We start from the raw sequence: 25,274 nt of genomic DNA, 5'->3' as shown, positions 1-25,274 counted from the left end.
GTTCACCACCACTTCATCGGGCCAGAAGAAGTCCTGTGAGCACTGGTTCACCGCCTGCCAGGAGGCCTCATCCCGCCCCTGGTGTCCCATGTCCCTTCACCAGGGAGGCCACCTCAGTCCTTCCAAGTGGCCCCACTCAGTCCCTTCCCAACAGCCCCCAGTGTTGTCCCCAAGTCGGTCCCTCCATGGCCACCCTGGCACTGGAAGCCCACCTTAGGTTTGGGTTGGTGCCACCATAGTCACCCTGGTCTCAGCCCAGTCAGTCCCTCTATGGTGGCCCCCACTCCCAGGCCGGAGTTGGTCCCTCCACAATAACCCAGGGCCCATTCCAAGCTCAACCCATGAACCCCAACACCTGGATGGTTCCCTACCATCGTTCTCAATCCCTACCATTGATCTGAATGTTCTCCTTGACCAACTGGCACTCGTTGCCCTGGAAGTTGGGGAGGCAGTAGCAAAGGCCGCCTTCCCAGGTACCACCGTTCTGGCAGATGGGGTACTCGCACAAGCTACCGTAGAACCCGTCAACGCAGATGCACTTGTTTCCGTCCCAGGTGCCTCCGTTCAGACAGGTCTCTGGAAGAGGATGCAGTGTGTCAGGGCCACAACAGGACACAAAGGAGACCCCGAGGATGTCCCCAAGGCTGCCCAAAGCCTCATAGGGATCATTCAAGGCAGGAGGAAGGTGGGAATCAGAGACCAGGATGGAAAATACCGAGGGGAAAGGAAAAATACCTGGTAATAAGGAAGTTGTGGTGATCACAGGAGTGGTAGTAGGTTTGGTGGTGGTGGTGGTAGTGCCGGGTGTGCTCGCAGGGGTAGTTGTCCTGGTGGTGATGGTAGTACCGGCTGTGCTAGCAGGGGTAGTCAGACCCGTGGTGATGGTAGTCCCGGGTGTGCTCGCAGGGGTAGTCAGACCCGTGGTGATGGTACTGCCTGGTGTGCTTGCAGAGGTGGTTGGCCCGGTGGTGATGGTAGTGACAGGTGTGCTCGCAGGGGTAGTCGGACCGGTGGTGATGGTACTGCCGGGTGTGCTCGCAGAAGTTGTTGGCCCGGTGGTGATGGTAGTGCCGGGTGTACTCACAGGGGTAGTCAGGCCGGTGGTGATGGTAGTGCCGGGTGTGCTCGCAGGGGTAGTCGGACCGGTGGTGATGGTAGTGCCGGGTGTGCTCGCAGAGTTTGTTGGCCCGGTGGTGATAGTAGTGCCAGGTGTGCTCGCAGGGGTAGTCAGACCGGTGGTGATGGTAGTGCCGGGTGTGCTCGCAAAAGTGGATGGCCCGGTGGAGATGGTAGTGCCGGGTGTACTCACAGGCGTAGTCGGGCCGGTGGTAATGGTAGTGCCGGGTGTGCTCGCAGGTGTAGTCGGGCCGGTGGTGATGGTAGTTCCAGGTGTGCTCGCAGGGGTAGTCAGACCGGTGGTGATGGTAGTGCCGGGTGTGCTCGCAAAAGTGGATGGCCCGGTGGAGATGGTAGTGCCGGGTGTACTCACAGGCGTAGTCGGGCCGGTGGTGATGGTAGTGCCGGGTGTACTCGCAGGTGTAGTCGGGCCGGTGGTGATGGTAGTTCCAGGTGTGCTCGCAGGGGTAGTCAGACCCGTGGTGATGGTAGCGCCGGGTGTGCTCGCAGGTGTAGTCGGGCCGGTGGTGATGGTAGTGCTGGGTGTACTCGCAGAGGTTGTTGGCCCAGTGGTGATGGTAGTGCCGGGTGTGCTCACAGGGGTAATCGGGCCGGTGGTGATGGTACTGCCGGGTGTGCTCGCAGAGGTTGTTGGCCCAGTGCTGATGGTAGTGCCGGGTGTGCTCGCAGGGGTAGTCGGACCGGTGGTGATGGTAGTGCCGGGTGTGCTCGCAGAGGTTGTTGGCCCAGTGCTGATGGTAGTGCCGGGTGTGCTCGCAGGGGTAGTCGGACCGGTGGTGATGGTAGTGCCGGGTGTGCTCGCAGAGGTGGTTGGACCAGTGGTGATGGTAGTGCCGGGTGTGCTCGCAGGGGTAGTTGGCCCGGTGGAGATGGTAGTGCCGGGTGTACTCACAGGCGTAGTCGGGCCGGTGGTGATGGTAGTTCCAGGTGTGCTCGCAGGGGTAGTCAGACCCGTGGTGATGGTAGTGCCAGGTGTGCTCGCAGATGTGGTTGGCCCGGTGGTGATGGTAGTGCCGGATGTGCTCACAGGGGTAGTCGGGCCGGTGGTGATGGTAGTGCCAGGTGTGCTCGCAGAGGTGGTTGGACCAGTGGTGATGGTAGTGCCGGGTGTGCTCGCAGGGGTAGTCGGACCGGTGGTGATGGTAGTGCCGGGTGTGCTCGCAGAGTTTGTTGGCCCGGTGGTGATGGTAGTGCCGGGTGTGCTCGCAAAAGTGGTTGGCCCGGTGGAGATGGTAGTGCCGGGTGTGCTCGCAGGGGTAGTCGGGCCGGTGGTTATGGTAGTGCCGGGTGTGCTCGCAGGTGTAGTCGGGCCGGTGGTGATGGTAGTTCCAGGTGTGCTCGCAGCGGTAGTCAGACCCGTGGTGATGGTAGTGCCGGGTGTGCTCGCAGAAGTGGTGGGCCCGGTGGCGATGGTAGTGCCAGGTGTGCTCGCAGGTGTAGTCGGGCCGGTGGTGATGGTAGTGCTGGGTGTACTCGCAGAGGTTGTTGGCCCGGTGGTGATGGTAGTGCCGGGTGTGCTCGCAGAAGTGGTTGGCCCAGTGGTGATGGTAGTGCCGGGTGTGCTCGCAGGTGTAGTCGGGCCGGTGGTGATGGTACTGCCGGGTGTGCTCGCAGAGGTTGTTGGCCCAGTGCTGATGGTAGTGCCGGGTGTGCTCGCAGGGGTAGTAAGACCGGTGGTGATGGTAGTGCCGGGTGTGCTCGCAGAGGTGGTTGGACCAGTGGTGATGGTAGTGCCGGGTGTGCTCGCAGAGGTTGTTGGCCCAGTGGTGATGGTAGTGCCGGGTGTGCTCGCAGAGGTGGTTGGACCAGTGGTGATGGTAGTGCCGGGTGTGCTCGCAGAGGTAGTCGGGCCGGTGGTGATGGGAGTGCCGGGTGTGCTCGCAGAGGTTGTTGGCCCAGTGCTGATGGTAGTGCCGGGTGTGCTCGCAGGGGTAGTCAGACCGGTGGTGATGGTAGTGCTGGGTGTACTCGCAGCGGTGGTTGGCCCAGTGGTGATGGTAGTGCCGGGTGTGCTTGCAGGGGTAGTCGGACCGGTGGTGATGGTAGTGCCGGGTGTGCTCGCAGAGGTGGTTGGACCAGTGGTGATGGTAGTGCCGGGTGTGCTCGCAGGGGTAGTTGGCCCGGTGGAGATGGTAGTGCCGGGTGTACTCACAGGCGTAGTCGGGCCGGTGGTGATGGTAGTTCCAGGTGTGCTCGCAGGGGTAGTCAGACCCGTGGTGATGGTAGTGCCAGGTGTGCTCGCAGATGTGGTTGGCCCGGTGGTGATGGTAGTGCCGGATGTGCTCACAGGGGTAGTCGGGCCGGTGGTGATGGTAGTGCCAGGTGTGCTCGCAGAGGTGGTTGGACCAGTGGTGATGGTAGTGCCGGGTGTGCTCGCAGGGGTAGTCGGACCGGTGGTGATGGTAGTGCCGGGTGTGCTCGCAGAGTTTGTTGGCCCGGTGGTGATGGTAGTGCCGGGTGTGCTCGCAAAAGTGGTTGGCCCGGTGGAGATGGTAGTGCCGGGTGTGCTCGCAGGGGTAGTCGGGCCGGTGGTTATGGTAGTGCCGGGTGTGCTCGCAGGTGTAGTCGGGCCGGTGGTGATGGTAGTTCCAGGTGTGCTCGCAGCGGTAGTCAGACCCGTGGTGATGGTAGTGCCGGGTGTGCTCGCAGAAGTGGTGGGCCCGGTGGCGATGGTAGTGCCAGGTGTGCTCGCAGGTGTAGTCGGGCCGGTGGTGATGGTAGTGCTGGGTGTACTCGCAGAGGTTGTTGGCCCGGTGGTGATGGTAGTGCCGGGTGTGCTCGCAGAAGTGGTTGGCCCAGTGGTGATGGTAGTGCCGGGTGTGCTCGCAGGTGTAGTCGGGCCGGTGGTGATGGTACTGCCGGGTGTGCTCGCAGAGGTTGTTGGCCCAGTGCTGATGGTAGTGCCGGGTGTGCTCGCAGGGGTAGTAAGACCGGTGGTGATGGTAGTGCCGGGTGTGCTCGCAGAGGTGGTTGGACCAGTGGTGATGGTAGTGCCGGGTGTGCTCGCAGAGGTTGTTGGCCCAGTGGTGATGGTAGTGCCGGGTGTGCTCGCAGAGGTGGTTGGACCAGTGGTGATGGTAGTGCCGGGTGTGCTCGCAGAGGTAGTCGGGCCGGTGGTGATGGGAGTGCCGGGTGTGCTCGCAGAGGTTGTTGGCCCAGTGCTGATGGTAGTGCCGGGTGTGCTCGCAGGGGTAGTCAGACCGGTGGTGATGGTAGTGCTGGGTGTACTCGCAGCGGTGGTTGGCCCAGTGGTGATGGTAGTGCCGGGTGTGCTTGCAGGGGTAGTCGGACCGGTGGTGATGGTAGTGCCGGGTGTGCTCGCAGAGGTGGTTGGACCAGTGGTGATGGTAGTGCCGGGTGTGCTCGCAGGGGTAGTTGGCCCGGTGGAGATGGTAGTGCCGGGTGTACTCACAGGCGTAGTCGGGCCGGTGGTGATGGTAGTTCCAGGTGTGCTCGCAGGGGTAGTCAGACCCGTGGTGATGGTAGTGCCAGGTGTGCTCGCAGGGGTAGGCAGACCAGTGGTGATGGTAGTGCCGGGTGTGCTCGCAGAAGTTGTTGGCCCGGTGGTGATGGTAGTGCCGGGTGTGCTCGCAGGGGTAGTCGGACCGGTGGTGATGGTAGTGCCGGGTGTGCTCGCAGGAGTAGTCAGACCCGTGGTGATGGTAGTGCCGGGTGTGCTCGCAGAAATGGTTAGCCCGGTGGTGATGGTAGTGCCGAGTGCGCTCGCAGGGGTAGTCGGACCGGTGGTGATGGTAGTGCCGGGTGTGCTCGCAGGTGTAGTCGGGCCGGTGGTGATGGTAGTTCCAGGTGTGCTCGCAGGGGTAGTCAGACCGGTGGTGATGGTAGTACTGGGTGTGCTCGCAGAAGTGGTGGGCCCGGTGGTGATGGTAGTGCCAGGTGTGCTCGCAGAGGTTGTTGACCCAGTGGTGATGGTAGTGCCGGGTGTACTCGCAGAGGTTGTTGGCCCAGTGGTGATGGTAGTGCCGGGTGTGCTAGCAGGGGTTGTTGGACCGGTGGTGATGGTAGTGCCGGGTGTGCTCGCAGGGGTAGTCGGACCGGTGGTGATGGTACTGCCTGGTGTGCTTGCAGGGGTAGTTGGCCCAGTGCTGATGGTAGTGCCGGGTGTGTTCGCAGGGGTAGTTGGCCCGGTGGTGATGGTAGTGCCGGGTGTGCTCGCAGAGGTAGTCTGGCCGGTGGTGATGGTAGTGCCGGGTGTGCTCGCAGGGGTAGTCGGGCCGGTGGTGATGGTAGTGCCGGGTGTGCTCGCAGGGGTAGTCGGACCGGTAGTGATGGTACTGCCGGGTATGCTCGCAGAGGTTGTTGGCCCGGTGGTGATGGTAGTGCCGGATGTGCTAGCAGGGGTTGTTGGACCGGTGGTGATGGTAGTGCCGGGTGTGCTCGCAGGGGTAGTTGGCCCAGTGCTGATGGTAGTGCCGGGTGTGTTCGCAGGGGTAGTTGGCCCGGTGGTGATGGTAGTGCCGGGTGTGCTCGCAGAGGTAGTCTGGCCGGTGGTGATGGTAGTGCCGGGTGTGCTCGCAGGGGTAGTCTGGCCGGTGGTGATGGTAGTGCCGGGTGTGCTCGCAGAAGTTGTTGGCCTGGTGGAGATGGTAGTGCCGGGTGTACTCACAGGCGTAGTCGGGCCGGTGGTGATGGTAGTACCGGGTGTGCTCGCAGGGGTAGTCGGGCCGGTGGTGATGGTAGTTCCAGGTGTGCTCGCACGGGTAGTCAGACCCGTGGTGATGGTAGTGCCGGGTGTGCTCGCAAAAGTGGTTGGCCCAGTGGAGATGGTAGTGCCGGGTGTACTCAGAGGCGTAGTCGGGCCGGTGGTGATGGTAGTGCCGGGTGTGCTCGCAGGTGTAGTCAGGCCGGTGGTGATGGTAGTTCCAGGTGTGCTCGCAGGGGTAGTCAGACCCGTGGTGATGGTAGTGCCGGGTGTGCTCGCAGAGGTTGTTGGCCCAGTGCTGATGGTAGTGCCGGGTGTGCTCGCAAGGGTAGTCAGACCGGTGGTGATGGTAGTGCTGGGTGTACTCGCAGCGGTGGTTGGCCCAGTGGTGATGGTAGTGCCGGGTGTGCTCACAGGGGTAGTCGGACCGGTGGTGATGGTAGTGCCGGGTGTGCTCGCAGCGTTAGTCAGACCGGTGGTGATGGTAGTGCCGGGTGTGCTCGCAGAAGTTGTTGGCCCGGTGGTGATGGTAGTGCCGGGTGTGCTCGCAGGGGTAGTCGGACCGGTGGTGATGGTAGTGCCGGGTGTGCTCGCAGGTGTAGTCGGGCCGGTGGTGATGGTAGTTCCAGGTGTGCTCGCAGGGGTAGTCAGACCCGTGGTGATGGTAGTGCCGGGTGTGCTCGCAGGGGTAGTCGGACCGGTGGTGATGGTAGTGCCGGGTGTGCTTGCAGGGGTAGTCGGGCCGGTGGTGATGGTAGTGCCGGGTGTGCTCGCAGGGCTAGTCGGACCGGTGGTGATGGTACTGCCGGGTGTGCTCGCAGAAGTTGTTGGCCCGGTGGTGATGGTAGTGCCAGGTGTACTCACAGGGGTAGTCAGGCCAGTGGTGATGGTAGTGCCGGGTGTGCTCGCAGGTGTAGTCGGGCCGGTGGTGATGGTAGTTCCAGGTGTGCTCGCAGGGGTAGTCAGACCGGTGTTGATGGTAGTACTGGGTGTACTCGCAGATGTGGTTGGCCTGGTGGTGATGGTAGTGCCGGGTGTGCTCACAGGGGTAGTCGGGCCGGTGGTGATGGTAGTGCCAAGTGTGCTCGCAGGGGTAGTCAGACCGGGGGTGATGGTAGTACTGGGTGTACTCGCAGAGGTGGTTGGCGCAGTGGTGATGGTAGTGCCGGGTGTGCTCGCAGGGGTAGTCGGGCCGGTGGTGATGGGAGTGCCAGGTGTGCTCGCAGAGGTGGTTGGACCGGTGGTGATGGTAGTGCCGGGTGTGCTCGCAGGTGTAGTCGGGCCGGTGGTGATGGTAGTTCCAGGTGTGCTCGCAGGGGTAGTCAGACCCGTGGTGATGGTAGTGCCGGGTGTGCTCGCAGAAGTGGTTGGCCCGGTGGTGATGGTAGTGCCGGGTGTGCTCACAGGGGTAGTCGGACCGGTGGTGATGGTAGTGCCGGGTGTGCTTGCAGGTGTAGTCGGGCCGGTGGTGATGGTAGTTCCAGGTGTTCTCGCAGGGGTAGTCGGACCGGTGGTGATGGTAGTGCCGGGTGTGCTTGCAGGTGTAGTCGGGCCGGTGGTGATGGTAGTTCCAGGTGTGCTCGCAGGGGTAGTCGGACCGGTGGTGATGGTAGTGCCGGGTGTGCTTGCAGGTGTAGTCGGGCCGGTGGTGATGGTAGTTCCAGGTGTGCTCGCAGGGGTAGTCAGACCCGTGGTGATGGTAGTGCCAGGTGTGCTCGCAGAGGTTGTTGGCCCAGTGGTGATGGTAGTGCCGGGTGTACTCGCAGAGGTTGTTGGCCCAGTGGTGATGGTAGTGCCGGATGTGCTAGCAGGGGTTGTTGGACCGGTGGTGATGGTAGTGCCGGGTGTGCTCCCAGGGGTAGTCGGACCAGTGGTGATGGTACTGCCGGGTGTGCTAGCAGAGGTTGTTGGCCCAGTGGTGATGGTAGTGCCGGGTGTGCTCGCAGGGGTAGTCGGACCGGTGGTTATGGTACTGCCTGGTGTGCTTGCAGGGGTAGTTGGCCCAGTGCTGATGGTAGTGCCGGGTGTGCTCGCAGGGGTAATCGGGCCGGTGGTGATGGTACTGCCGGGTGTGCTCGCAGGGGTAGTTGGCCCAGTGCTGATGGTAGTGCCGGGTGTGCTCGCAGGGGTAGTAGGCCCGGTGGTGATGGTAGTGCCGGGTGTGCTCGCAGAGGTAGTCGGGCCGGTGGTGATGGTAGTGCCGGGTGTGCTCGCAGGGGTAGTCGGACCGGTAGTGATGGTACTGCCGGGTGTGCTCGCAGAGGTTGTTGGCCCGGTGGTGATGGTAGTGCCAGGTGTGCTCGCAGGGTTAGTCAGACCGGTGGTGATGGTAGTGCCGGGTGTGCTCGCAGAGGTATTCGGGCCGGTGGTGATGGTAGTGCCGGGTGTGCTCGCAGGTGTAGTCGGACCGGTAGTGATGGTACTGCCGGGTGTGCTCGCAGAGGTTGTTGGCCCGGTGGTGATGGTAGTGCCAGGTGTGCTCGCAGGGTTAGTCAGACCGGTGGTGATGGTAGTGCCGGGTGTGCTCGCAGAAGTTGTTGGCCCGGTGGTGATGGTAGTGCCGGGTGTACTCACAGGCGTAGTCGGGCCGGTGGTGATGGTAGTTCCAGTTGTGCTCGCAGGGGTAGTCAGACCGGTGGTGATGGTAGTACTGGGTGTATTCGCAGAGGTTGTTGGCCCGGTGGTGATGGTAGTGCCGGGTGTGCTCACAGGGGTAGTCGGGCCGGTGGTGATGGTACTGCCAGGTGTGCTCGCAGGGGTAGTCAGACCGGGGGTGATGGTAGTACTGGGTGTACTCGCAGAGGTGGTTGGCCCGGTGGTGATGGTAGTGCCCGGTGTGCTCGCAGGGGTAGTCGGGCCGGTGGTGATGGGAGTGCCAGGTGTGCTCGCAGAGGTGGTTGGACCGGTGGTGATGGTAGTGCCAGGTGTGCTCACAGGGGTAGTCGGGCCGGTGGTGATGGTACTGCCAGGTGTGCTCGCAGGGGTAGTCAGACCGGGGGTGATGGTAGTACTGGGTGTACTCGCAGAGGTGGTTGGCCCGGTGGTGATGGTAGTGCCCGGTGTGCTCGCAGGGGTAGTCGGGCCGGTGGTGATGGGAGTGCCAGGTGTGCTCGCAGAGGTGGTTGGACCGGTGGTGATGGTAGTGCCAGGTGTGCTCGCAGGGGTAGTTGGACCGGTGGTGATGGTAGTGCCGGGTGTGCTCGCAGAGGTAGTCGGGCCGGTGGTGATGGTAGTGCCGGGTGTGCTCGCAGGGGTAGTCGGACCGGTAGTGATCGTAGTGCCGGGTGTGCTCGCAGAGGTTGTTGGCCCGGTGGTGATGGTAGTGCCAGGTGTGCTCACAGGGGTAGTCAGACCAGTGGTGATGGTAGTGCCGGGTGTGCTCGCAGAAGTGTTTGGACCGGTGGTGATGGTAGTGCCAGGTGTGCTCGCAGGGGTAGTCGGACCGGTGGTGATGGTAGTGCCGGGTGTGCTCGCAGAAGTTGTTGGCCCGGTGGTGATGGTAGTGCCGGGTGTACTCACAGGGGTAGTCAGGCCAGTGGTGATGGTAGTGCCGGGTGTGCTCGCAGGGGTAGTCGGGCCGGTGGTGATGGGAGTGCCAGGTGTGCTCGCAGAGGTGGTTGGACCGGTGGTGATGGTAGTGCCAGGTGTGCTCGCAGGGGTAGTTGGACCGGTGGTGATGGTAGTGCCGGGTGTGCTCGCAGAGGTAGTCGGGCCGGTGGTGATGGTAGTGCCGGGTGTGCTCGCAGGGGTAGTCGGACCGGTAGTGATCGTAGTGCCGGGTGTGCTCGCAGAGGTTGTTGGCCCGGTGGTGATGGTAGTGCCAGGTGTGCTCACAGGGGTAGTCAGACCAGTGGTGATGGTAGTGCCGGGTGTGCTCGCAGAAGTGTTTGGACCGGTGGTGATGGTAGTGCCAGGTGTGCTCGCAGGGGTAGTCGGACCGGTGGTGATGGTAGTGCCGGGTGTGCTCGCAGAAGTTGTTGGCCCGGTGGTGATGGTAGTGCCGGGTGTACTCACAGGGGTAGTCAGGCCAGTGGTGATGGTAGTGCCGGGTGTGCTCGCAGGTGTAGTCGGGCCGGTGGTGATGGTAGTTCCAGGTGTGCTCGCAGGGGTAGTCAGACCGGGGGTGATGGTAGTACTGGGTGTACTTGCAGATGTGGTTGGCCCGGTGGTGATGGTAGTGCCGGGTGTGCTCACAGGGGTAGTCGGGCCGGTGGTGATGGTAGTGCCAGGTGTGCTCGCAGGGGTAGTCAGACCGGGGGTGATGGTAGTACTGGGTGTACTCGCAGAGGTGGTTGGCGCAGTGGTGATGGTAGTGCCGGGTGTGCTCGCAGGGGTATTCAGACCCGTGGTGATGGCAGTGCCAGGTGTGCTCACAGAGGTGGTTAGGCCGGTGGTGATGGTAGTGCCGGGTGTGCTCTCAGGGGTAGTTGGACCGGTGGTGATGGTAGTGCCGGGTGTGCTCGCAGAGGTTGTTGGCCCGGTGGTGATGGTAGTGCCGGGTGTACTCACAGGGGTAGTCAGGCCGGTAGTGATGGTAGTGCCGGGTGTGCTCGCAGGGGTAGTCGGGCCGGTGGTGATGGTAGTTCCAGGTGTGCTCGCAGAGGTGGTTGGACCGGTGGTTATGGTAGTGCCGAGTGTGCTCGCGGAAGTGGTTGGCCCGGTGGTGATGGTAGTGCCGGATGTGCTCGCAGAGGTAATCGGGCCGGTGGTGATGGTAGTGCCGGGTGTGCTCGCAGAGGTTGTGGGACCGGTGGTGATGGTAGTGCCGGGTGTGCTCGCAGGGCTAGTCGGACTGGTGTTTATGGTAGTGCCGGGTGTGCTCGCAGAGGTTGTTGGTCCAGTGGTGATGGTAGTGCCGGGTGTGCTCGCAGAGGTTGTTGGCCCACTGGTGATGGTAGTGCCGGGTGTACTCACAGGGGTAGTCGGGCGGGTGGTGATGGTAGTGCCAGGTGTGCTCGCAGGGGTAGTCGGACCGGTGGTGATGGTAGTGCCGGGTGTACTCACAGGGGTAGTCGGGCGGGTGGTGATGGTAGTGCCGGGTGTGCTCGCAGGGGTAGTTGGACCGGTGGTGATGGTACTGCCGGGTGTGCTCGCAGAGGTTGTTGGCCCAGTGGTGATGGTAGTGCCGGGTGTGCTCGCAGGGGTAGTCGGGCCAGTGGTGATGGTAGTGCCAGGTGTGCTCGCAGAGGTGGTTGGCCCAGTGGTGATGGTAGTGCCGGGTGTGCTCGCAGGGGTAGTCGGGCCGGTGCTGATGGTAGTGCCGGGTGTGCTCGCAGAGGTTGTGGGACCGGTAGTGATGGTACTGCCTGGTGTGCTCACTGAGGTTGTTGGCCCGGTGGTGATGGTAGTACTGGATGTGCTCGCAGGGGTAGTCGGACCGGTGGTGATGGTACTGCCGGGTGTGCTCGCAGAAGTGGTTGGACTGCTGGTTATGGTAGTGCCGAGTGTGCTCGCAGAAGTGGTTGGCCCGGTGGTGATGGTAGTGCCGGGTGTGCTCGCAGGGCTAGTCGGACTGGTGTTTATGGTATTGCCGGGTGTGCTCGGAGACGTGGTGGGCCCAGTGGTGATGGTAGTGCCGGGTGTGCTCGCAGGGGTAGTCGGGCCTGTGGTGATGGTAGTGCCGGGTGTGCTCGCAGAGTTTGTTGGCCCAGTGGTGATGGTAGTGCCGGGTGTGCTCGCAGAAGTGGTTGGACCAGTGGTGATGGTAGTGCCAGGTGTGCTCGCAGGCGTAGTCGGGCCGGTGGTGATGGTAGAGCTGGGTGTGCTCGCAGAGGTTGTGGGACCGATAGTGATGGTAGTGCCGGGTGTGCTCGCAGGGGTAGTCGGACCGGTGGTGATGGTAGTGCCAGGTGTGCTCGCAGAAGTGGTTGGCCCGGTGGTGATTGTAGTGCCGGGTGTGCTAGCAGGGGTTGTTGGACCGGTGGTGATGGTAGTGCCGGGTGTGCTCGCAGAGTTGGTTGGCCCAGTGCTGATGGTAGTGCTGGGTGTACTCGCAGAGGTGGCTGGCCCAGTGGTGATGGTAGTGCCGGGTGTGCTAGCAGGGGTAGTCGGACCGGTGGTGATGGTAGTGCCGGGTGTGCTCGCAGAGGTGGTTGGACCAGTGGTGATGGTAGTGCCGGGTGTGCTCACTGAGGTTGTTGGACCGGTGGTGATGGTAGTGCCGGGTGTGCTCGCAGCGGTAGTCGGGCCGGTGGTGATGGTAGTGCCGGTTGTGCTCCCTGAGGTTGTTGGCCCGGTGGTGATGGTAGTACCGGATGTGCTTGCAGGGGTAGTCAGACCGGTGGTGATGGTAGTGCCGGGTGTGCTCGCAGAGGTTGCGGGCCTGGTGGTGATGGTAGTGCCGGGTGTGATCACAGAGGTTGTTGGCCCAGTGGTGATGGTAGTGCCGGGTGTGCTAGCAGGGGTAGTCGGACCGGTGGTGATGGTAGTGCCGGGTGTGCTCGCAGAGGTGGTTGGACCAGTGGTGATGGTAGTGCCGGGTGTGCTCACTGAGGTTGTTGGACCGGTGGTGATGGTAGTGCCAGGTGTGCTCGCAGAAGTGGTTGGCCCGGTGGTGATTGTAGTGCCGGGTGTGCTAGCAGGGGTTGTTGGACCGGTGGTGATGGTAGTGCCGGGTGTGCTCGCAGAGTTGGTTGGCCCAGTGCTGATGGTAGTGCTGGGTGTACTCGCAGAGGTGGCTGGCCCAGTGGTGATGGTAGTGCCGGGTGTGATCACAGAGGTTGTTGGCCCGGTGGTGATGGTAGTGCCGGGTGTGCCCACAGAGGTTGTTGGCCCGGTGGTGATGGTAGTGCCAGATATGCTTGCAGGGGTAGTCAGACCGGTGGTGATAGTAGTGCCGGGTGTGCTCGCAGAGATTGCGGGCCTGGTGGTGATGGTAGTGCCAGGTGTGCCCACAGACGTCGCAGGTCTGGTGGTGATGGTAGTGCCAGGTGTGCCCACAGACATCGCAGGTCTGGTGGTGATGGTAATGCTGGGCATGTTCGCGGAGGTGATTGGAATGGTGGTGGTAGTGCCGGGTATGCTTTCACAGATAATTGGAATGATGATGTCTGAAGTGCTGGTTGTGCTCATAGAGGTAGTAGGACCGGTAGTGGTGGTCGTGCCCAGCATGCTTGTAGAGGTAATCAGACCATAGGGGATTAGAGTGGTGGCTGTGCTCGCGGAGGTTGTTGGACTGGTGGTGATGATAGTGCCGGGTGTGCTCGCAGAGGTAGTCGGGCCGGTGGTGATGGTAGTGCCGGCTGTGCTCACAGAGGTTGTTGGTCCGGTGGTGATGATAGTGCCGGTTGTGCTCGCAGAGGTGGTTGGCCCGGTGGTGATGGTAGTGCCAGGTGTGCTCGCAGAGGTTGTTGGCCTGGTGGTGATAGTAGTGCCGGGTGTGCTCGCAGAGGTTGTTCGCCCAGTGGTGATGGTAGTGCTGGGTGTGCTCGCAGAGGTTGTTGGTCCGGTGGTGATGGTAGTGCCGGGTGTGCTCGCAGAGGTTGTTGTCCCGGTGGTGATAGTAGTGCCGGGTGTGCTCTCAGAGGTTGTTGGCCCGGTGGTTATGGTAGTGCTGGTTATACTCACACAGATAATTGGAGTAGTGGTGGTGCTGAATGCGCTCCCTTATGTTGATAGTTCGGTTGTCCCCAACAGTTCAGAGACATTGGAAAGTGCCGTTTATTTTAGAGATTGTTGGCAATAATCCCATTGGAGTCTTTCTCTTTTCACTGTTTTCAGGTGCTTTTCACCCAACCCCGTTTCCTCCTCCCACCCACCTCTCTGGTCCCCCTTCTTTGCTCCGTCCCTGTGACACCCTGCCTGGGTGCCACCCCATGTGTCACTCAGGAATGGCAGGTGCCCCCTGGACCATGGAGACCATGTCTCCTATGTGGTCACCCGTCCCCCAGTCCACCTACTAGGATCCCTCCCTCTGAGGACCCCATGGCCATGGTGGCCTTGGTGGCCATCAGAGCGCTCCAGGTCTCGGTCACTTCCCCAGGTAAGGATTAGGGACACTGAGGACATCTACTTCCCCACTGCCACCTCTCTCCAAGACTGGTGGCGCCATCTGCCACCCCAAGCAAGTTGGGGGTTATTTGGGGACAGTCCTACTTGATGGAACCCGTGTAACCACCTCCTTTACACTGTGCCCCATGTGTCAGCCCTCCCAAACAGCCACTTCCCCTCCAAGACCCCCAATGTCCCCAGAGTCCCAGGGACCCCAAAGACCCCAGAGTCCCAATGTCCCCCAAGACACCTAGCTGGACTCCCAAAGGCCCATATGTCCCTCAAGACCGTCGAGCCAAATCCCTAGAGCCCTTTGTCCCTCCAAAGTCCCCAACTCAACGTCACTAAAAACCTTCACCCTCCCAAAGTCCCCCAACCCGTCAAAGACCTGTCCCTCATCCCCCAAGGTGGCCCAGTTGAGTCTCCAAAGAGCTGTTGATGCCCCAGGTCCCCAAGAACCCAAGGTCCCCAGAGGATGGAGCCTTGGGCCAACTCCATGGTTGAGACTCCCAACTTCAAGGAGGATCCTCAGTGTGCCCCAGTAGGGGAAAAAGGGGACAAGGGCCACTTCGGGCAGCACCCACCTGTCATGGTGGCCAAGGAGCAGAGGCCAAGTAGAACCAGGGCACCCAGCCAGTGGGTGCCCATGTCTTGGGTAGACGCCCTTGGTGTAGGTACCCTCTTCAATGGGTGATGCGGGGCTGGGACGAGGCCACCCCGGGCGCTGACGAAGTGAAACTGGGTCCCCGCACGGGTGCCGCCGGGACCTTTGGTCTCGGGGAAGAGGTGGGAGGGATGAAACCTGAGCCGCAGGTGACAGGGAGCAAAGCCACCCGCTCCGTCTCACGGTCACCAACACCCTTTTCCCGGCAGAGATGATGTCCCTACAGCTTTCTGGAAGCCACTGGGTAGGTGACAGGTGACAGAGGGTGTCCAACATCCTCCCCAAGGGGCTTCAACCTCGAGGCACCTTCTCGTGTGTCATCAGGGGACCCCATTCTGTCCCCAGGTCCCTGGAAGCGGTTTGTCCCCACTGCAGGTCCTCCAGACCCTTGGGACCATTGGGGACAAGAGTTAGGAGAAGTGGGAGGGGGATGGGGACATACGATGGGGATGGAGACGGGGACATGGGACACGGATGAGGGACACGATGATGAGAAGCTGGGACAGAGACTGGGGACATGGGAGGGGGACCAGGGATGCGGACACAGGATGGAGCCAAGGGTGGGGACAGGGGACAGGGATATGGGGTCCGGCTGTGGATGTGGGGGACATGGGGGGGCACTGGGGACAGTACTGGGGACTTGGGGTGGGGACAGAAAGTGCCCCTCACAGCTCGCCCCTTCTGGGGACACAGAAAGGACCTGGTGGCCTCCCAGGGACATTGGGAGGGAGGTGGGGGCACGGCCATGGGGTGGCCTTGCCATGGGGGGGCGAGGGGGAAGGTGACACTGCCGTGGGGTGGCAGCGCCACATGGTGGCAGCCCTGGACGGAGCTGTTGGGTAGCAGCAAGGCCGGGGTGACAGTGATATTGGGTGGCCCTATTATGAGGAGGGGGACAGCATGACCCCCCCCGGGGTGACACCCAAATCTATGGGGCACGGAGGGGTCCATGGAAGCTATAGGGGATCTATAGGGTCCTGGGGACAATCTGTGGGTTACCCGCGGTCTACAGGGAACCTCTGGGGCACTGAAGGTCCATAGGAGATCAATAGGCTCTGGAGGATCTATAGGGAATCCATGGGACACTGGCAGCTTATGGAGACTTTGGAGGATCTATAGGGTGCTGGGGAAGTCTATGGGGCACTAAGGGGGGGACTTATGGGGCACTGAGGGTCTATGGAGACTATCGAGGGTGTATGGAGGATCTGTGGGGCACAGGGATGTCTATGGGGCACTGAAGTATCTATGGAGGGTCCTCCAGGAACTGGAGGGTCTACAGGACATTGAGGGGTTTTGGGGGGGTATATGGAGGATCTATAGGGCACGGAGGTGTCCATGGGGCACTGAGGGTCTACAAAGGCTATAGGGGATGTATAGGGGGATCTATAGCACATGGGGAGGGTCTATGGAGGGTCTGCTAAGTATTGAGGGGTCAGTGGGACACTAGGGGGGGGTAAAGGGGGCTTTGGGGGAGTGTATGGGCAATCTATAGGGCACTGACGTATTTATGGGGGTTACCAGGTATTAGAGGGTCCATGGGACATTGGGGGGGGTCTATAGAGGCAAAGGGGGGTTGCGACATGGAGGCGGACACATGGAGACACATGGGGACACATGGGGACATGGAGGGGACACGGGGGTCTCCATCAGAGACCTGGCAGGAATATGGGACACAATGGGGGACATGAGAGGACATGGGAGATATGTGGGGACACGAGGGGACATGAGGGGACATGTGAGGTCATGGGGGGACCACAGGACATGTGCAGGGGGACATGAGGGACACCCAGGCCCCTTGTCCCTGGACACCTGAGCCCCTCGTGCCCAGACACCTGGGCCCCATGGACAGGAGTCTGGAGGGTTGGAAACAGTGTAATTTATTGGGAGATTAATAGATCTGTGGGGTGACGCCGATGATGGGGTGGTCACCCAAGGTCCTGCTGTCCCGTGGGTGACATTGGTGACAGGGTTTGACTGATGCGGTGTTGGGGTCAGCGCTGATGTCACAGTATTGGTGTCACCCCACGTTGCGGTGTTGGCGTCACCTGCAGTCCTGGTGTTGAGGTCACCCCACCGCAAGGGTGTCCATAGGGAATAAAGAGCTTTGGGGGATGCTGTAGCCCAAGTCAGGGGGTATCTAGGACCCCCAAACTACACCCCCATCACCCATCGGGACCCTCCAAACCCCTGTTACCAGGGAGACCAGCCCTGGTTACCACTCCCATCGCCAAGGAAATGAGTGTCCCGCCCCGCTGCCGGGTGTTGTCACATCAACCTGTTGCCCCGTTGCCATGGAGATGTGCCTGTTGCCGCTTGAGGGGGGAGGAGGGCAGCCCGTTACCATGGTGATAGAAACCTCCCCCGGTTGCCATGGAGAACAGCCCAACCCCCTGGTTGCTATGGAGACCACTCCCCCCAGCCCCACCCTGTCGCCAGGACAACCGACCCCTCCCCTCGCCCCCCCCAGGAAGCCCCGCCCCGTTGCCTTGGCAGCCGGCCCCGCCCCTCCCCGTCGCCAGGGCAACCTCCCCCCTCACGCCTCCCGCGGCGAAGCCTCGCCCCGTTGCCATGGCAGCCGGCCCCGCCCCTGCCGGAAGCGGCGCGGCGCATGCGCAGCGCGCCCGGGCCCGGCTCGGCACCTGCCCAGGGCGAGGCGGCGAGCGCCGGAGCGGACCGGGAACCGGAACCGGAACCCGGCGCCCGGAGCCCGGAAGCGGGACCGCGGCGCCATGGTGAGCGCGGGGCGGGGGGAAGGGAGGAGGAACGGACCGCACCGGGGCCGGTTGGGGGGGGAGGAGGGGGCGAGTCACGTGTCCTGCGAGGGTCACGTGGGGGCGGGGGCGCGTCACGTGGCGCCGGGACGGCGGGTCACGTGCTCATTATCGGGGGGCGGGGCCCGGCTCCGGTTCCTCCTCCCTCCCCACCGCCATGACCCCTGACCCCGGGGTCTGTCCCCAAGGGTGACCCCTGACCCCTGAGCGCCCCCAAACCGCCCTGCGGACCCCGGGGCCTCTGTGTCCCCTCCCCCCCCCCACGCTGTCCCCGTTGTCCCCTCTGTCCCCATGGCCCCACATTGACCCTGTCCCTGTGTCCCCCTTGTCCCCACGGCCCCACATTGACCCTGTTCCCCTTGTCCCCATGTCCCCACAGCCCCACATTGACCCTGTCCCCTTGTCCCCATGTCCCCCTGCCCCCATGGCCTGTCCCTGTGTCCCCCTTGTCCCCACGGCCCCACATTGACCCTGTCCCTGTGTCCCCCTTGTCCCCACGGCCCCACATTGACCCTGTCCCCCCTGTCCCCATGTCCCCCTGCCCCCATGGCCTGTCCCTGTGTCCCCCATGGCCCCACATTGACCCTGTCCCTGTGTCCCCCTTGTCCCCATAGCCCCACATTGACCCTGTCCCCCTTGTCCCCATGTCCCCCTGCCCCCATGGCCTGTCCCTGTGTCCCCCATGGCTCCCCATTGACCCTGTCCCTGTGTCCCCCTTGTCCCCACAGCCCCACATTGACCCTGTTCCCCTTGTCCCCATGTCCCTGTGTCCCCTCTGTCCCCATGGCCCCACATTGACCCTGTCCCTGTGTCCCCCTTGTCCCCATGTCCCCCTGCCCCCGTGGCCAGTCCCTGTGTCCCCCTTGTCCCCATGGCCCCACATTGACCCTGTCCCCCTTGTCCCCATGTCCCCCTGCCCCCATGGCCTGTCCCTGTGTCCCCCATGGCTCCCCATTGACCCTGTCCCTGTGTCCCCCCTGTCCCCACAGCCCCACATTGACCCTGTTCCTGTGTCCCCTTGGTCCCCATGGCCCCCCATTGAGCCTGGTGTCTTGTCCCCGTGTCCCCCCAATCCCCATGACCTGTCCCCCTGTCCCTGCACTGACCCCCCATGGCTTGTCCCCAAGTCCCTTCTGTCCCCACACTGACCCCTGTGCTCTGTCCCCACGTCCCCCTGTCCTCTGCGGCCTGTCCCCAACCCTGTCCCCATGCTGACCCCCATGGGCTGTCCCCATGTCCCCCCCGCTGGCTCCCATGTCCTGTCCTTGTCATCCCTGATGACCCTTTGTCCCCATGCTGACCCCTTTGTCCTGTCCCCATGCCCCCACACTGACCCCGTGGCCCGTCCCCACATATCTCCTGTCCCCATATCGTGTCCCCTTGTCCCTCCCGTCCCCACGCTGACCACGGCGCCCTGTCCCCATGTCCCCACCAGCCCCTTGTCCTCGCCCCCTCCCTCACTCCACCCCAGTCCCCTGTCCCTCCCGGCCACCGTCCCCAACACGGGGTGTCCCCATGCCCGCGCTGACGCCTGTCCCCGTGTCCCCGTGTCCCCAGATGCGCTTCATGCTGCTCTTCAGCCGCCAGGGCAAGCTGCGCCTGCAGAAGTGGTACCTGGCCACGGCCGACAAGGACAAGAAGAAGATGGTGCGCGAGCTCATGCAGGTGGTGCTGGCCCGCAAGCCCAAGATGTGCAGCTTCCTCGAGTGGCGGGACCTCAAGGTCGTCTACAAGAGGTGACCCGTCCCCTCCACGATGGCCACAGTCACCTGCCGAACGCCCGTGGCCGTGGTGGCTCTCAGGGGCGTGTGGCATCGCCGGTGCCATCGCGTCGGCATGACGGGGTCTATGGCCATGGTGGCCCTCAAGGACATGTCCCATGGCCATGGTGGCCTTCAAGGACATGTCCCATCCCCATTACCTTTCCCATCTATGTCCCATGGCCATGGTGGCCTTCAAGGACTTGTCCCGTCCCCATCACCTTTCCCTGCTATGTCCCATATCCATGATGGCCCTCCAAGACTTGTCCTGTCCCCATCACCCTTCCCATCTATGTCCCCATGGCCATGGTGACCTTCAAGGGCATGTCTTGTCCCCATCACCTTTCCTATCTATGTCTTATGGCCATGGTGGCCTTCAAGGACATGTCCCGTCCCCATCACCTTTCCCTTCTATGTCCCATGGCCATGGTGGCCTTCAAGGACATGTCCCATCCCCATCACCTTTTTTATCTATGTCCCATGGCCATGGTGGCCTTCAAGAACTTGTCCCATCCCCATCACGTTTCCCTACTATGTCCCATATCCATGGTGGCCCTCAAGGACTTGTCCTATTCCCATCACCTTTCCCTACTATGTCCCATGGCCATGGTGGCCTTCAAGGACATGTCCCATCCCCATCACGTTTCCTCCTATGTCCCATGGCCATGGTGGCCTACAAGGACATGTCCCATCCCCATCACCTTTCCCTACTATGTCCCATGGCCATGGTGGCCTGCAAGGACATGTCCCATCCCCATCACGTTTCCTCCTATGTCCCATGACCATGGTGGCCTTCAAGGACATGTCCCATCCTCATCACCTTTCCCTTCTGTGTCCCATGGCCATGGTGGCCTTCAAGGGCGTGTCTTGTCCCCATCACCTTTCCCTCCTATGTCCCATATCCATGGTGGCCCTCAAGGACTTGTCCCATCGCCATCACGTTTCCCTACTATGTCCCATGGCCATGGTGGCCTTCAAGGACATGTCCCATCCCCATCACCTTTTTATCTATGTCCTATGGCCATGGTGGCCCTCAAGGACTTGTCCCATCCCCATCACATTTCCCTCCTATGTCCCATATCCATGGTGGTCCTCAAGGACTTGTCCCGTCCCTTTTACCTTTCCCTCTTATGTCCCATGGCCATGGTGGCCCTCAGGGACTTGTCCCATCCCCATCACGTTTCCCTACTATGTCCAATGGCCACGGTGTCCTACAAAGACATGTCCCATCCCCGTTACCTTTCCTCCTATGTCCCATGGCCATGGTGGCCTACAAGGACATGTCCCATCCCCATCACCTTTCCCTACTATGTCCCATGGCCATGGTGGCCTTCAAGGGTGTGTCTTGTCCCCATCACATTTCCCTCCTATGTCCCATATCCATGGTGGCCCTCAAGGACATGTCCCATCCCCATCACGTTTCCCTACTATGTCCCATGGCCATGGTGGCCTACAAGGACATGTCCCGTCCCCATTACCTTTCCCATCTATGTCCCATGGCCATGGTAGCCTGCAAGGACATGTCCCATCCCCGTTACCTTTCCCTACTATGTCCCACATGTCCCATCCCCATTACCTTTCCCATCTATGTCCTATGGCCATGGTAGCCTGCAAGGACATGTCCCATCCCCGTTACCTTTCCCTGCTATGTCCCATGGCCGTGGTGATCCTCAAGGACATGTCCCATGCCCATCACCTCTCCCTGCTGTGTCCCACAGCCATGGTGGCCTTGTCCCACTGCCACCACCACGCTTCCCTGATGGCTTTTTGGCCCCGGGGTTGCTCTTTTTGGGGGTGGAGGGCGACGGGGACACCCCTGTCCTTGTCCCCGTGTCCCCCCCAGGTACGCCAGTCTCTACTTCTGCTGCGCCATCGAGGGGCAGGACAACGAGCTCATCACGCTGGAGCTGATTCACCGCTACGTGGAGCTCCTGGACAAGTATTTCGGCAGCGTGAGTCACCCGCTGCGACGGGGCCCGCAGGGAGGGGACAAGGACGTGCCGCAGTCACCGGTGTCACCCCGGTGCCGCGTCCGGCCAGCCCGGAGCCACCTCGGGGTGGTGCTGGTGGCTCTGGGGACACGTCAGGGGGTGCCGGGCCACCCCACAGGTAGCCTGCGGGTGTTGGGTCACCCTGGAGACACCTTGAGGTGTCACGGGTGCTGAGCCACCCTAGGACTATGTCATGGGTCACCCTAGGGCCACTGTGGACCGGCCTGGGACAATGTCATGGGTGCTAGGCCACCCTAGGGCCACCCTAGGACTATATCATGGGTCACCCTAGGGCCACTCTGGACCAGCCTGGGACAATGTCATGGGTGCTAGGCCACCCTAGGGCCACCCTAGGACTATATCATGGGTCACCCTAGGGCCACTCTGGACCAGCCTGAGACGATGTCATAGGTGCTAGGCCACCCCAGGGCCACCCTAGGCCTATGTCATGGGTCACCTTAGGGCCACTCTGGCCCACCCTGGGACAATGTCATGGGTGCTAGGCCACCCCAGGGCCACCCTAGGACTATGTCATGGGTCACCCTAGGGCCACTCTGGCCCACCCTGGGACAATGTCATGGGTGCTAGGCCACCCCAGGGCCATCCTAGGACTATATCATGGGTCACCCTACGGCCACTCTGGACCGGCCTGGGACAATGTCATGGGTGCTAGGCCACCCTAGGGCCACCCTAGGACTATGTCATGGGTCACCCTAGGGCCACTCTGGGCCGGCCTGGGACAATGTCATGGGTGCTAGGCCACCCCAAGGCCACCCTAGGCCTGTGTCATGGGTCACCCTAGGGCCACTCTGGGCCGGCCTGGGACAATGTCATGGGTGCTAGGCCACCCTAGGGCCACCCTAGGACTATGTCATGGGTCACCCTAGGGCCACTCTGGACCACCCTGGGACGATGTCATAGGTGCTAGGCCACCCCAGGTACCAGCAGAACCCAGAACCACCAGGTTTTAGCACCCAGCAGGTCCCAGAACCAGCCTGGGTCAATGTCATGGGTGCCAGGCCACCCTAGGGCCACCCTGAGACTACGTGATGGGTGCTGGGCCATCCCGGGCCACTTTAGGGCTACATTATGAGTGCTGGGCTACCCTAGGACCACTCTAGATCAGCCTGGGCCGATGTCATGGGTGCCAGGCCACCCTAGGGCCACCTACATCATGGGTGCTGGGCCATCCCGGGCCACCTTAGGGCTACATTACGGGCGCTGGGCCACCCTAGGGCCAATCTAGACCACCCTGGGGCTACATTATGGGTGCTGGGCCACCATAGGGCCACCCTGGGGCTACATTACGGGCGCTGGATCACCCTAGGGCCAATCTAGACCATCCTGAGGCTATGTCGTGGGTGCTGGGCCACCCTAGGGCCAATCTAGACCACCCTGAGGCTACATGATGGGTGCTGGGCCACCCTAGGGCCATCCTGGGGCTACGTTATGGGCGCTGGGCCACCCTAGGGCCAATCTAGACCACCCTGGGGCTACATGATGGGTGCTGGGCCACCATAGGGCCAATCTAGACCACCCTGGGGCTATGTCATGGGTGCTGTGCCACCCCAAAGCCACCTTTGTAGGTGCCACCCCCCCCCATAAAGAGCCACTTTGTGGCTCTTTAGTGGCTGCCACCCCCCTCGCCAGGGCCACCCATGGTGAGAGGGGGGATCAGACCTGGCCACGGGCCACCCCAGGGCGCCTTAATCGCGGCTGATCCCTCGGCTTGGCCGCCCTAATCCCGCCGGGAGCCGCTTAGCCGGGATTATCCGGCTAGGAACGGGAAGCGGAGGGAGGCGGTGAGGGGGAAGCTCCCGGACGCCGGGGCCCCGCGAGGCTGACGTCCCCCGCGGTCCCTCGTGCAGGTGTGTGAGCTCGACATCATCTTCAACTTCGAGAAGGCCTACTTCATCCTGGACGAGTTCGTCATGGGCGGCGAGATCCAGGACACGTCCAAGAAGAGCGTCCTCAAGGCCATCGAGCAGGCCGACCTGCTGCAGGAGGTGGGGGACCCTTCCCCAAAACACCCCCCAGACCCCCCCGTGGGCCCTCGGCACCCCTGGGCGACCCTTGGGTTGCCCCGTGGGTCACCTAGACCTCCTAGAAACACCCCCTGGACCTCCAACACTCTCCAGGCTGCCCCTTGCATACATCTGTGGACCCCGGATTACCCCCAAACACCCCATTGAACCCCAACACCCCTGGGTTGCCCTGTAGACCCCCTAAACCTCCTAGAAACACCCCTCGGACCTCCCACACCCTCTGGGCTCCTCTATGAACTCCTAAGCACCCCAAGAGCTCCCAACACCCCCTAGAGATCCAACGCTCTCCAAACTACCGCTTATACCCCCTCACGGACCCCTGATCCGCCCTCCAAACACCCCATGGGCCCCCAACACCCCTAGGTTGCCTTGTGGACTCCCTAGACCTCCTAGAAACACCCCTTGGACCCCCAACACCCTCAGGGCTCTATTCCCTGTTCCCCCTACCCTCACAGACGCCCCGAGGGTCCTCAGCACCCCCTGGACCTCCAACACTCTCCAGGTTCCTCTACAGACCCCTCATCCCTGCCTACAGGAGCCCCCCAACACCCCCTAGGTTCACCTGTGGACTCCCTACAACCCCACAGATACCCTGTGGGCCCCCAACACCCTCTAGGTTCGCCCATGCTCTCACCACAGCCCCACAAACACCTCCTGGCTGCCCCCTACAGCCCCATATGCACCCTGCACCCTACACTGCCCCCCACAACACCCTCTCAGACCCACCAACACCTTGTAGGACCCCCCCACCCCAAAACCACCCTAAGGACCCCCCCTGGGCCTCCAGATCTGCCACCCCCCCAGGCCTGCAGTGGGTCACACGGTGGTGCGGGGGACACACACACACATGTACACACACACGCACTGCAGGTGTTGTCTCATGGCCGGGGCTGTTGGTGCAGGGAAATGAGTCACCGGCTCTGCAGAGCTCCGCCTGTCCCCGTGTCGTGTCCCCCCCGCCACCCTCCCCCAACAACCGCAACCCCCATCGTGGCGTGTGGGTGATGCCCCCCCCGCAACCCGGTCACGCTGTTGCGAATCAGCCCCCACCGCCAACAGCCCCATGGCGGTGGGGGACACACAACACAACGGACCCTCCTCACCCACCCTGTGCCCTGGTTGGGGGGGGTGACAACTGCGTGTCCCCACCCCTGTGGGGGGGGTCCCTGGTGCTGCCACCCACCTCGGTGACATTGCGGGGGATGTTGGTGGCATTTCTGACCCTGTTTTTTGTGTGTTCCCCCCCCACCTGACAGGAGGATGAGTCACCCCGCAGCGTCTTGGAGGAGATGGGGCTGGCGTAGCCCCCCCCCACCATCATCATCATCTTCATCATCATCATCATCGTCATCATCATCATCATCACTGGGGGGGCTGGGGGCAGAGTTGGGACCCACCCCCCAACATCACTGGAGAGAGATAGAAAAGGTTTGGGGGGGAGGGGGCAGAGACCCCCCACCCTGGGGCAGGGGGGGCCACAAGGGACCAACTGGAACCGCACGGGGTGTGGGGGGACATGGACAGACCCCCTCCCCCCCCCAAATTGTAAATATATATATATATATATGCGTGGGGGGGCTGCGTGTCCCTCCATCCCCCCCCCACCAGATGGGGGGTCAGAGTGGTGGGGGGGGGGGGGTCACACAGCCCCGGTTTTGGGGTGTTCCCCCCACCCCCTTCACATCATTTTGGGGGGGGGGGCTGGGGGGACCCCCCCCACTTCCCCCCATGGGACCATCCCCCCCCCCCCACCCTTTGGAATAAAGTGTGCGGAGACTCGTCCCGCGCCTGGTCCTTGGGGGGGACACATTTTGGGGGGACATTTGAGTGGGGGGGCAAGAGGAGGACCCCCCTCCCTGCCCCTCCATGGCGGGGGGGGCAAATTGTCCCCACAATTGCCCTTTTTTGGTGGGGGGGACAGTGGGGCAAGCACTGAGGGGGGGGCAGTTCTTTGCCCCCCATCCCAGTGTCTGATGGGGGGCGGGCCGGACGCCTGGGCCCCTTCAAGCCTTGGGGACACAAGAGAGGGGGTTCTTGTGCTTACAATGTGTGTTGGGGGGGGTTACCAGGACGCCTGGGCCCTTCCTCGAGGTGGGGGGGGGAGGGGGCACCGCAAACCCCCCAGGATAACTCGTACTAAAATAGTCGCTTTTATTCGTTAGCAAAAGTAAGTGATTCCGGGGCTATTTACACCAGGCCCGAAGTTTGGGGGGGCGGGGGGGGTCTCCATACGGTTGTTCGGGGTGGGGGGACA

At 62.3% G+C, this 25,274-nt stretch overlaps 1 protein-coding gene across 1 annotated transcript; it reads left to right on the top strand.

Moving 5' to 3' along the window:
- Positions 1-17,038: 17,038 nt before the first annotated feature.
- Positions 17,039-24,332, top strand: AP1S1 (adaptor related protein complex 1 subunit sigma 1). Its single transcript, XM_088539007.1, has 5 exons — positions 17,039-17,185; positions 18,782-18,960; positions 20,828-20,936; positions 22,844-22,981; positions 24,277-24,332. The coding sequence occupies exons 1-5, from the start codon at positions 17,183-17,185 to the stop codon at positions 24,322-24,324; spliced, it is 477 nt and encodes a 158-aa protein (XP_088395133.1). The 5' UTR covers positions 17,039-17,182; the 3' UTR covers positions 24,325-24,332.
- Positions 24,333-25,274: the final 942 nt, after the last annotated feature.

The sequence above is a fragment of the Tinamus guttatus genome, unplaced genomic scaffold, assembly GCF_059628265.1.
Source record: "Tinamus guttatus ecotype Peru unplaced genomic scaffold, ASM5962826v1 Tinamus_guttatus_pri_ptg001318l, whole genome shotgun sequence".
NCBI classification, from domain to species: domain Eukaryota; kingdom Metazoa; phylum Chordata; class Aves; order Tinamiformes; family Tinamidae; genus Tinamus; species Tinamus guttatus.
Note: the sequence above shows the minus strand (reverse complement) of the source record. Positions and strands in the feature narration are given on the sequence as shown.

Bases quoted from the DNA above. Each gene is read 5' to 3' on its own strand.
- AP1S1 (XM_088539007.1), top strand. The intron at 18,961-20,827 runs GTGACCCGTCCC...TGTCCCCCCCAG, and splicing joins CTCAAGGTCGTCTACAAGAG to GTACGCCAGTCTCTACTTCT. The intron at 20,937-22,843 runs GTGAGTCACCCG...TCCCTCGTGCAG, and splicing joins TGGACAAGTATTTCGGCAGC to GTGTGTGAGCTCGACATCAT.